At 39.6% G+C, this 11,296-nt stretch overlaps 1 protein-coding gene and 1 non-coding gene across 2 annotated transcripts; one reads left to right on the top strand and one right to left on the bottom strand.

The window, feature by feature from the left end:
• Positions 1-2,626: 2,626 nt before the first annotated feature.
• On the bottom strand, positions 2,627-9,996 carry KPNA2 (karyopherin subunit alpha 2). The gene is made up of 11 exons (XM_070934752.1): positions 9,928-9,996; positions 8,918-9,022; positions 8,700-8,837; positions 8,210-8,298; positions 7,278-7,546; positions 6,513-6,607; positions 6,166-6,429; positions 5,031-5,264; positions 3,693-3,875; positions 3,384-3,533; positions 2,627-3,123 (listed from the first exon to the last, which is right to left on the bottom strand). Exons 2-11 carry the CDS (start codon positions 8,990-8,992, stop codon positions 3,037-3,039), a joined length of 1,584 nt encoding a protein of 527 aa, XP_070790853.1. The 5' UTR covers positions 8,993-9,022; positions 9,928-9,996; the 3' UTR covers positions 2,627-3,036.
• A 662-nt stretch (positions 9,997-10,658) lies between these two features.
• Positions 10,659-10,731, top strand: TRNAR-CCG (transfer RNA arginine (anticodon CCG)). Its single transcript has one exon. It is a non-coding gene; the product is annotated as a tRNA-Arg (tRNA).
• The last annotated feature ends 565 nt before the right edge of the window (positions 10,732-11,296 follow it).

Raw genomic sequence — 11,296 nt, 5'->3', positions numbered from 1 at the left:
TTAATAGCTGAGGGCATTGCATCTTCAATGATGAAAAGAGAGAGTCTTTTGCTGGAAAATGAAATCTTGTTAGCGGCTATTTATGTCGACCCAATGAGCCGACTTTTATTGAACAGTAAACAGATTGCTACTGGGAAAAAGGCCCTCTATGATGTAGCAGTTCGCATGAAGGGATTACGACCTGAAATACCTCCACAGGAGGATGGAGTTCTTTTAAGCAATAGTGGTAACTCAGAATCATCTTCTTCAAACGAAGAATTAGACTTTGATTCCTTCTTAGACAAAATGGAAGTTGCTAAAGGAAAGCGACGTCGCATAAGCGTTACAGAACCAGTAAATGTCCAAATAAAAAAATTCCAACAGGAGTTTTATAAAGCACTAAAAGAAGTTGAAAAGTATGATCGCTCATCAAAACTTGATAGTTTTGATAAGAGCCTTGATAGTACAAGGGTTTAGTGCACCCTGTTATTAACACAGCTGCCTGCAATTTCTGCTGGTTCGAATCTCTCCAAGGCTCAAGGTTGACTCAGCCTTCCATCCTTTCTAAGGTAGGTGAAATGAGGACCCAGTTTGTGGGGGCAATAAGCTGACTTTGTATAAAAATATACAAAAGAATGAAGGCTATTGCTTAAAGCATTGTAAGCCGCCCTGAGTCTCCGGAGAAGGGCGGCATATAAATCAAATTAAAAAATAAAAAAAATAAAAAAAAAAAACTTACTGTTGAAGAAGCCATCCTTGTTTATCCAGAGATCGTTAGTGATGTGGCCAGAATAGTTACTGCAATGCCACCCACCCAAGTCAGTGTCGAAAGATTATTTTCAGCCCTAAAAATAATAAAGTCTGACTTAAGAGCCTCTATGAAAGAGGATCTGGCAGAGGCAATTCTCTTCCTTAGAACTCTACATTGAATTGATTTGCATTTGCTAAGCCTATAACTACATTTCAAGATTAATATAAACCATTTCTAGGTTTTACAGATTTTGTTTTTGGTTCATATAGATAAGCTTTGTTTTTGTTCTAAAACAACCAAATAATGTGGTTTGTATTTTTGAACTGGTAAAGTTCCTGTTCCTGATGTTTATGCCTGCTGCTACTATCCAGCAACTTGATTAATTAAATTAATAAAAAAAAATTAATAAAACTTTTTCATTGTGTTTGTCTTTTGCTTAAACTGTTCAATACAGTAGACTGTTGGCTTCCCAGCCAGTAGTCCTGTGGTAATGACATGTATGTTGCCTTTCTTTCCTTCAAGGAATGTATAAAATACATTCGCATATTAATACAGAGGAGTCGGAGTCGGGGAGTCAGAGTCGGAAGTACAAAAAACTGAGGAGTCGGAGTCAGAGTCGGAGTCGGAACATTTATCTCCCGACTCCACAGCTCTGAATATACCTATAAGCTTTTGTGGAGGATCTGATTAAGCTACCACTTTGCCACTGCTGCTTTCAACACAAGGTTGTAGCAATGCTAAATCAAGGGTATAATGACCATCTTAAATTCTGCTTGGCCTGTGGTGGTAGGATTACTAGAACAGTCCTTAATGCAGCAAGTTTTCTTTTTAAAACCCTATTCCACCATACTGAATATTCAGGCTGATTTCTGCTAAATTTCACATTTGTAAATCATTTTGCCTTAAAAAAACTATCCAAAGCAAGGCTAGAACCAATTAAATAACAACCCAGCTATCGGCCATTATATCAAATAAGGCAAAAGATTAATTTTCTAATCTTTTCCTAAATCCTTCCTGTCTAAACAACATACTTCCCTGCTCATATTATAGGCTATTGTTTAATATTAGGCTAGTGTAGAAGTTCCATAAGCTTGTTATCTAGATTAGGAGTGGGCAATTAATTTTCCTAAGAGGTCACATGAGAAACCCAGATGACCTCATGCAATGACCACCATCTCCTCAGGCTGCTCCAGGTGACGGGTAAGTGCCATGCAGGGGCAGAAGTGGCTTCCCTCCTTGCCCTCCCGCAGCTGGTGGCCGATTGAAGGAGCATATGGTGACAACCGCACAGAACTGGTACCAATCCAGCTTCTTCTGCTGCTCCCTGCAGCATGCTTATTTACATTTGATTTCAACTGATTTTACATGGGCTGGATCGAGGCAGCCAAAATATCATATGTGGCCCAGGGGCATAAAATACACAGGCTTGATCTAGATGCAATGGAAGCAACACCCAGTCTTCATATACTCACACACCCATTGCCGCTAGAGCAGTGAACCTTTTGGTCTCGGCATGTCAACAAATTTGGAAAATGCCTAATGTGACTCTTCTGCTGGCATATTATATCCCTGCTCCCCCAAACAAGGGAAATCTGAATGTGGCTCGCTCTATTTAAGAAAAGAATTGAAGTCCACACCCAATCTTAAAAGTTGCCAAGGTTGAGAAACAATAGATTGAAAATGTCATTTTGAAAATGGTAATACAATACTTCTTCTGAGGACAATAAATCAATGTTTCAGTTTGCTTTGCCATCTTTTCTTGCCCCAAATAATTTTCATTCTGCTAACATGACTCTGGTGGTAACTGCAGAAAGTTTGGTAGTACACAGTTATTGACATGCAGTGAACTTGTAGCATTTTGCATCTCCAGAAAAAGAGTTTTTTTTACACTTTGGATGATACTCAAATACCAGTTTATTTCATTTGAAGAAGTATTCTTTAAAATCAGTCCGAGAGATTTGCTTTTGCTACTGAACGCTGTGTGTTCTGCAAACCAAACTGAGAGTCAAGATTCACAAACCATTTCTGTCTGGCCAACCGTAGTAAGGATATAATCTAAATCTAGGTACATCCACTACTGAAAGGCAGTAGATTCAGAACTGGAGAATTTACAGAATACAAAAAAGGACATATAAGTAGAAGACACAAGTTCACTTGGCATAGGTAACTGCCATGATCTCTTCAAGTAGTTTTAGTTGAAACAAAGTGCTATTTCACATTTCACATAGAAAAAAGGCAGTGTAAGAGACAGAACAGAAAGTTGGGGGGAGGGGGGGGAAGAACCAGGCTGAAGACGGTCAAGAGACTTAAAACTTGAAGGTATCAGGACTGTCTTGAATTTGGAATGTATATGCATCAGAACCAGACTCTGGAACAACATTCTCATCTTCCTCCTGTAATAAAAGAGTAAAGCTTAAATTATTCTAAGTTTCTTCACAGTCTATCTAATACATGCTGTCATATTTCAAGCACAAATAGTTGCTTGTTTACATATAAAAAGTAACAATCTTTTCATGTTTTTAATACAGCAGCACCCTTAATGGTGTTACAGAAAGCTAAGCCCTTACATGCACAAACTTTTTATCTACTTTTTATCAGGTAGCTTTTTTATTATTATGCAACAGCCTCTGCAGGCCAACTTGAATTTACTTACCTCTGCTGAAAAATATTTTTCAATCAGAGTTGCAGCCGACTTGTAAACCTGCTCATTTTCATGGGATTGTAGAGCTTCAATTTTGTCTAAGCCACCACATTCTTCAATCAAGATGCACAGCTTTTCAATCTCACCTATTTTTTCAGCTGCCTAGAGAGATAATTTCATTTTTAATGGACCAAATTTCATTTCATACAAGTAAGATATTCTGAACATGCTTTAAGCTTTAAGAGCTCTTGGTAGTGAAATACACAAAATGCTCCAGCCACCCCCCCCCCCCGCCCCCAGTGGGTTGCATTGTCAACTTACCATAAAAATATTAGTAATAGCATCCAGAATCACCAGGACTGTTTTGCTGTCTTTAACCACAAGCAGATCCAATAATGGCTCTAATACACCTGTCTGGACAAGGTAAATGATCTGGCCAATTGTTCCTCCACTTGTATAGTTGGTCACTGCCCATATAGCTTCCTTCTGGGATTTAAAGTCTCCCTGTTTTAAGATACAGGAAAGTAAGGAGACAGCAATAGAACAGCCTTGAAGGGGTCCAACAAAGTTTAATATTGTAAAGTTAGACGTTTTGTGACACGCTCACAAATGTAAATACATGTATAACTGTAAGATTATACACTTCTGCTCTCCCTTTGAAATGTTTAGTTGATTTGTACAGCCACTCAGCACATGACTCAGTTTTGGATACATCATGGAAGAATTAGTGTGGTTTTTTTTTTAAAATGCAGTGTTAAGCAGTGTCATTTCCTGCATACTATTTCACTGCTTTTGGAACATAAAACTGATGGTTTTAACTTATTCTATTTGCCATCACCTCAAAAAGATAAGAAGTAACCAACATAAGGCAGTTTGCATCTTCAAACCTAGCACTTCTCTAATTAGCTGACTAAAGAGAGGCAATTTAGTCTAGTGGTTAAAGTATCAGACTGGAAAGCAAGAGACTGCACGTTCAAGTCCCACCTTAGCCATGAAAGCCAGCTGGGCAACTTTGGGCTAGTCTCTCTCTCTCTCTCAACCCAACCCATCTTCTTACAGGGTGGTTGGGGTGGGGAAAAGAGGAGGAGGAAGGTGTTAGATATGCTCTCTGTATTGAGTTATTTGTAAAAATGAGGGTGGGATACAAATAAATGTTTTGATGCATTTACATTTTACATAATGAGTTGCATTTAGCATGTGACTCTTCAATCTATTGAAAGTTTATGACCCAATTTTCCAGGCCTTGGAATAAAGACACTTGTAGTTCTTTCTCTGAAATCTTCCACATAACTCTCCAAAAACCACCTGAAGGTTAAAAGAACCTTCTAAAATATCATAGGATCAAATTTTCCTTCTTTCTTTCTAGTTCTACATGGCAAAACATTTAAACACTGTTTAGATGTACCTTTTTAAATTAAGAATTTGACAGATCAATATATCCCATGTTCTTAAATAGCAAAGATATTTCATACAGACTATTTTTATTACATTCCCCAAAAGTTGAAAAAATGTGTCCCTGAAACATCTAGATAGAAAATAAAGCCTTATAGGCTACTATGAATTTAATAATTTCTACCCAGAGGCAAATCATGTTTTTAAAGCCAAAGTTCATTGCAAGGTAAAGATGGCAGAGATATCAAAATATATTTTCATCGTTACCTTCTTTAAGATGCTAACAAGATATGGAACAAGCCCGTGATCCACAACCTTCTGGATCTGATCCTGGCGGCCAGCAGTTATGTTAGACATAGTCCATGCAGCTTCTTTCTGGATGTTGTTTTTGGGGTGAATAAGCAGACTTGGGAAGACAACTAGTGCTCCAGCATCTATTACACTTTGAGTTTGCTCATCAGTCCCCGTTACAATGTTTCCTATAGCTCTTAACGATGGAGTCTGGAAAAGAGGTTTAAGATACTGAACAAGAGGAAGCTTTGGGCTGCATATAAAATAAATCTGCGTATAAATCACATGTTGAAAGTTGAGGATTTTGTGGGGTCACTTTACGAACTGTCCAGGACAGTATGTGGCTCATGGACATGCTTGGTCTACAGAATATGGAAGAAAACTTAGCAATACCTCAATATTTACATGCAGGCTTGCCTGCCCCTCCAGGAAAGTTCTTAATGTAATTCTCAATACTACTATTCTAAATATATACTATAACTGTTTAACCAACTGTTAAAAGCTGCCTAAATCTTTTACTTCATCATAACCATAAAATGCAACAGCAACATTAGAGGATGATTGTATACCCACTGTAAAAATGTAAAAAAAATTGACAAAAAAAAATCTTATTATACAGTAGGGGACACCTTTGTGGAATTCACATATCTGTTCAATTCCATGGCTATTCAAATCAGTGTTGACTCCTGACAACTGCCTGAACACGTCCCTGCAGTTTTCTTGGCAAGCTATCAAAGTTTACTTATTTTTGGTAATGGCTGCTTTCCTAACGCTGAGAGAAAGTGACTGGTCCAAATTCAGCCAGTTAGCTTTGTGCCTAAGGCAGGAGTAGAACTTGGTAATATGAAAAATCAGTATGTCCAAATAGAAAATTAAAAGGACATTTCAATAATTTCTGTCAAAGAAAGAGGTATAGCCATTTCAAGATAACACTACATTCACCCAAAAGAACTTACAATTTAAGCAACATGAATATACTGAAACAATTTCTAAACCAAAGAATATTAAAAGTATGCTTCTCAAGAAGTTGAGATTACTACACTTGAGTTGGGAACTGCATCTCCCATATGAAGAATTTCAGTACTTCATAACCTTCCCTAATTTATCTTACCATTATTGGAACTTCTCCACAGGCTAGCAGTTTCACCAATTGTGGCACTAGGCCAGTTTTGACCACTACTTCAATTCTATCATTTGACCCATCAGTCAAATAAGAAATAGCCCAGCATGTGTCTGCCAAAACTTCATGGTCATGGTAATGCAGTAGGCGAACTAAAGTGGGCAGAATCTGTTCAACAGCTTCAATGGGTGGTGCAGGGTTCTTGTTACGGCAGAGGTTTGATAAAGTCCAAGTTATGTTACGCAAGTAGCCAATCTGGAAAAAAAAACATGGTTATGATTAAATAGTGCTGAAATTGTTTTTCACATTTAAGATTTTAGCTGAGAATTCACACTTACAGATATAGAAGAGAGATCAGGAACAGCAAGCAGAGCCAAAAGTGGGTCGAGTGCACCATATTTAATAACTAAGTCTCTATAAGCAGAGCCATCACCTGAAGGCAGAAATAGAGTGTCAAATGCTAAGACCAAGAGGTCATATGGAATTACTGCTAATTCAGGGCAGGAATACCACCATGACAAACTGACTTGATTACAATCCAAGCATTATAAAAATAACTGCCATAGAAAACTATTCAAGAAGAGGAAACAAGGAAGCCTGTTGATAACAGCATTAAAACCCTTGGTAAACTAGCCACTATGGACCAGAAGCCAAAGAACATTGTAGTCACATATGTTAGTCATTGAATACCATCATGTGGAAATGATTTCAACAGTAGCATTGCGGAGCTGTAAAAAAAAAATCTTGAAATGTGTAGCATTGGAATGTACATAATTTTACATAATTTCTACCTAAGCACCATAATGAAGATTTTAAGCTCAAGGGCATATTTAACAAACTTCCATATATTAAGTGATATCCCCTCAGCCCTCAACATTTAATGTTAGGAATTCTAGAAAAGGCTCTGAAATAGCTACAAGTTCCATATAATACGGCGCCCTCAGCTCTTAATGTTGAAAATGCTGGCATAGGATTATACTTGGAAAAAGTTATGTACCTATGCACTATACAAATATGAAAAAAAATCTTGCATTTCAAATGAAATACATCAGCTTTTTTGCATACTGTTACTTACAAGAAACACATCAGCTTTACCAACTTACCTGCAATATTCCCTAAAGCCCATACAGCTTGCTCACTAATGTGAGTATGAGGAGAAGCCAGTAGAGATATAAAGGCAGGAATTGCTCCACCCTCTACTACAGCTTTTGTCTGGTCTGATGTGCCGGAAGCAATATTGGTCAGTGCCCAAGCAGCTTCAAACTGAATAGGGCTGCAGTTTGCTTTTCCCAAAAAGGACACAAATTTTGGTATCAAGCCAGCTCTAATAATCTGGTCTATAGGGGGCTGCTTTTCTCGGGATAGCAGTTTCCTATGTGTAAGAGAAATAAATTTAGCTTTCCTATCTATATTTTAGAGAGAACATTTACATTTCCATGACAACAGTTGTTAGTCATATTTTATTTTGGAAAGTTGGTCACTACAGTTTCAGTTAGACACAGAACAATGAAATATTCCTTTTGCTGCAAAGCATTGTATATAAGATGCAAAATCTGAGTTTAGTGGCAATAAACATGGATGAGGTTTAGTTTTTGGTACTCATATAGCAAGTCCAAAGTTTTCTAGCAATTACTAATAGACTAAATGAAATAAACTATTACTTTTACAGTACCTTGCATATTCCTAATGCTTTATTTTGTACCAACATCTTGTACCAAGAGAATTAGGTTGCCGATTTGTATTCTAAAAGTTTTAGATATTCCCATTACTCTCATCTAACCATCATATATCAATTGGGCTCATATCCTGCACAAAGCCACAATTTTCTGGATTGTATACTGCATTGCCAAAACTAAACAAAAATAGATTTTGGTTAACCCATTAAGTAAGAAAAATATGCTTTCTTACTGTGCTAAAAACTGTATCAAGTTCTTAGCTTCTTGTCCTAAATATTACTATGAAACTTCAGATTACAATTTTTCACCTCTTATCTGCAGTTTGTTTCATGCAGAATATAATGCATACTGACACTTACCTGGCAGCCTGAGTAGCCTGCAGCTGGAATTCTAAATTAGTATTGTTAATGCCTTTAACAATTTCTTCAACAGACCAGTGAACAGCAACCTGCAAGCAACATTTCAAACAACTACATTAAGTTTAACAATTACAGTATTCTTGGAAAATAACTTCACCAGCGCTACACCATTACATACACAAACCTTAATTTTACAGTTTCCTTTACTAAGATAGAACAAAAGATACTTCTTTTTTACATTCCAATGTTCAAACTTATTTTGTTCACAAAAGTCAAATTAGAGTAGATCAAAAATGTGTTGTTATATTTTACAATGTAGCTTGTAAGACCTACAACTCAATGATAGTGAACAGAAAGCCTCAGGTTGAATCTCTGCCCCCCCCTTACTGGGAAACTGGACTGGGAAAAATACCTGTCCAAAACCAGAACTACAGCTTAAAGTAGACAACTAAAGGCAAATCTTCAGAAGGCTTATAAAATAGGCACTTACCTGATTGCCCCGATTTTCTTGCAGAGGTGAAGTGGCATCATCTGGAAAAGTGCCTACATTTCGCCTTTTAAGCATTTGGTCATCTTTTTTAGCTTTTCTCAGTTCTACATTGACTTCCACCCGTCGTCGCCTCATTTCCTAGTGAACACATACATTGAAAAGCTGAGCTACGGCTTTAAAAATACAAGCAGTTGTATCCCTAGTTGACAGTTACTCACATTGGAATCTTTGCCCTTGTTCTTGAATCTGTTCAGGCGGGCAGCCATTGCCCCAGCATTCTCATTGGTAGACATGGTGACTGTTATACAGATATGTCTTTAAACCTACAAAAAGACCCAGTAGTTAAAATTAAGATATTACCCTTTAACGATATTGACTGCAGAACTGTAATTGGCATCCATTCGTAAATTACCTACAGCTGGCAAACGCCGGATAAGATGCAGTTTACGGCCAAAAAGGCAGCTCTGTTTCAAGCATATTTTATTCAAACATTGACTTAAATGGTATTTAAATTTAAACTTTCCCTAGGGCTTCAAGTTTGCGAACGTTTAAGATACACACAAGCTGACTTGGTTTCAAACTTTACGCCTCTGAATTAAGGGGATTAGAGTCTACAATAGGGCTCTCAAAGCATTTTAATTTCTCTTCGGAAGGAAATGAGCTCAATCTCTGAATTTACTGCTTTTACTCTGGACATCTACTTTAGGCCCGCGGTCAATCTTGCGGAAAGTCCATTGAAATTGCGAAGAGAGAATTTTTAGGGCATTACACGCAACGCCGTTGTTATCCTCACATCCCCTCCCCAAACACACCACTCACTCACTGGCAGCGGTCACAAGACACCCCCCCCCCCCTCAACCGCAATTTATTTGTACACCCTTCGCGCGTTGGGCGAACTCGGTTCTCATAAATTTTAACAGTCCAGCGTGTCGCGCGAGCCCAGAAAAGTGAGCCAACTTGAGTTAAAACCTCGGCTAAATGAGCCAACTCAGGCGAACGAAAAAGCGCCCTGGCTATTTCCCTAGCTAGGAAATGAAGCTTTCGTGAAACAACGTTACAAATACGAACGAGCGGCGGCAGAGAGAAGAAGGAAGGTGACCGGAACCGGTCTGGAAAAGTATTTCATTAACATCCCCCCTCCCCCAGGCTTTTGAACCGACGTTTCCCCGCTTTCTGACCCTCTAAGCCTGCTCACCCCCCACAGACCCGGCGCGGCTCAGCCACTTACCCGACAGCGCCCCAACACGTTGCGCCGAACTGCTGGAGCTGCGGAGCTCCCACTCTCGTTTCCTCTCACCCCCCGCCTCCTCGAGGTGTGATTTAAACTTCTTGCGGCCTCCCGCTCTCATTGGCCAATTCGAGTCCAAGCAAACTTCTCATTGGCCAGTTTGAAAAAATATAAAACGCTCAAGCTCTCGCGTTCCTGAGAGAAAGAGAGGGGGGGAGGGAGTCTCTCGTAAATCCGAGATCTCGCGATCGTTATGTGCAACGCCCACGCGTGAGGCCCGCGGAACTACATTTCCCAGCGTAAAAGGGGCGGCGGTTTGCGTTACGAAACGAACTCCGCGTGGGGTAGAATTGACCGTTATGTCGTCAGCTTGGTTACCGGGGATTCTTAATTGTTTATATGGTCACATACAGCATTTTTTTCAAGTGGTGACACTATGGATAGCCGGTTAGCGGTAAACGCTTTCCAGACGGCCAGTAAATCAGTTTCAGGCCGGCAAACCTTTGAGAAGGAGTTAGAACGCGGCCAGCCTTCGAATCCGCTGAAAGGGTAGCGAGATGAGGGGGCGTGAGCTGGTAGAACACGAGGCTAACCGAGGCGGGAGGGGGCGTGGCCAATTTCTTAGTGACGGGGAAACGAAAACAGGAGGGAAAGGACGGACGTGGGTGGGCGGAGTCATGCGTGGTCGGGAGGGGCCCTTAGAACGCGGCTCTCACAGCTCTTTTCCGAGTGACCCAGTGGCCTAATGGATAAGGCATCAGCCTCCGGAGCTGGGGATTGTGGGTTCGAGTCCCATCTGGGTCGTTCGTAGCTCTTGTTTTGCAGCGTGATTAAAATTTATGAAGACGTTTCCTGAGCTTGATGATGGGTGTTTCTTAGGCTTTGTTAGTCGCTTTGGTTCTTCATTCTCACCATCAATCTGGAACGGAATAAAACAAACCCTGGCCGTGCATCTCTTGACACGACGAATGGGAGATAGGGCGCGAGCAAGGCTAGTGAAGCATTCAAACTACCTCAGGAAACTCTGTGGGTTTCCTCTGCTTCAAAACGGTTGTTACGCGTCAGATGCACCCCACCCCAAGCTGTGCTTGGGTGACTGGAAGTAATCTTGGGCTCCCTTGAAAACGTTTTGTTTGTTTTGTATATGCTGATAACACAAAGTAAAGGGGGAAAAAAATTGCCAGCTTTTTGTAAACCTGTAGGATTTGATTGTAAAGCAACTGACAGCACACAAATGGCTTCAAAAATACCAATCATTAGAAGTTAAGAGATTCACATCTTAGCTATTGGGGGGGGGGGTTATTTTTTAAAGTGTGTATGTAGAACTGGATATGTTCTCCAGAGAACATGCTGGCAGACTAGAATCTAA

Source organism: Pituophis catenifer, unplaced genomic scaffold, assembly GCF_029215685.1.
Source record: "Pituophis catenifer annectens isolate HBS135680 unplaced genomic scaffold, rPitCat1.0.hap2 SCAF_2, whole genome shotgun sequence".
Lineage (NCBI taxonomy): Eukaryota > Metazoa > Chordata > Lepidosauria > Squamata > Colubridae > Pituophis > Pituophis catenifer.
The sequence above is the reverse complement of the archived record's forward strand: the minus strand, read 5'-3'. Positions and strand labels throughout refer to the sequence as shown.

What these genes read in the sequence shown, in the direction of transcription:
- KPNA2 (XM_070934752.1), bottom strand. Translation starts at nt 8,992, where the DNA reads ATGTCTACCAATGAGAATGCTGGGGCAATGGCTGCCCGCCTGAACAGA. An exon ending in CAGGCTACTCAGGCTGCCAG is followed by an intron (nt 7,547 to 8,209) that starts GTAAGTGTCAGT and finishes TCTTACACATAG; the next exon opens with GAAACTGCTATCCCGAGAAA. An exon ending in GGCTTTAGGGAATATTGCAG is followed by an intron (nt 6,608 to 7,277) that starts GTAAGTTGGTAA and finishes TTCTGCCTTCAG; the next exon opens with GTGATGGCTCTGCTTATAGA.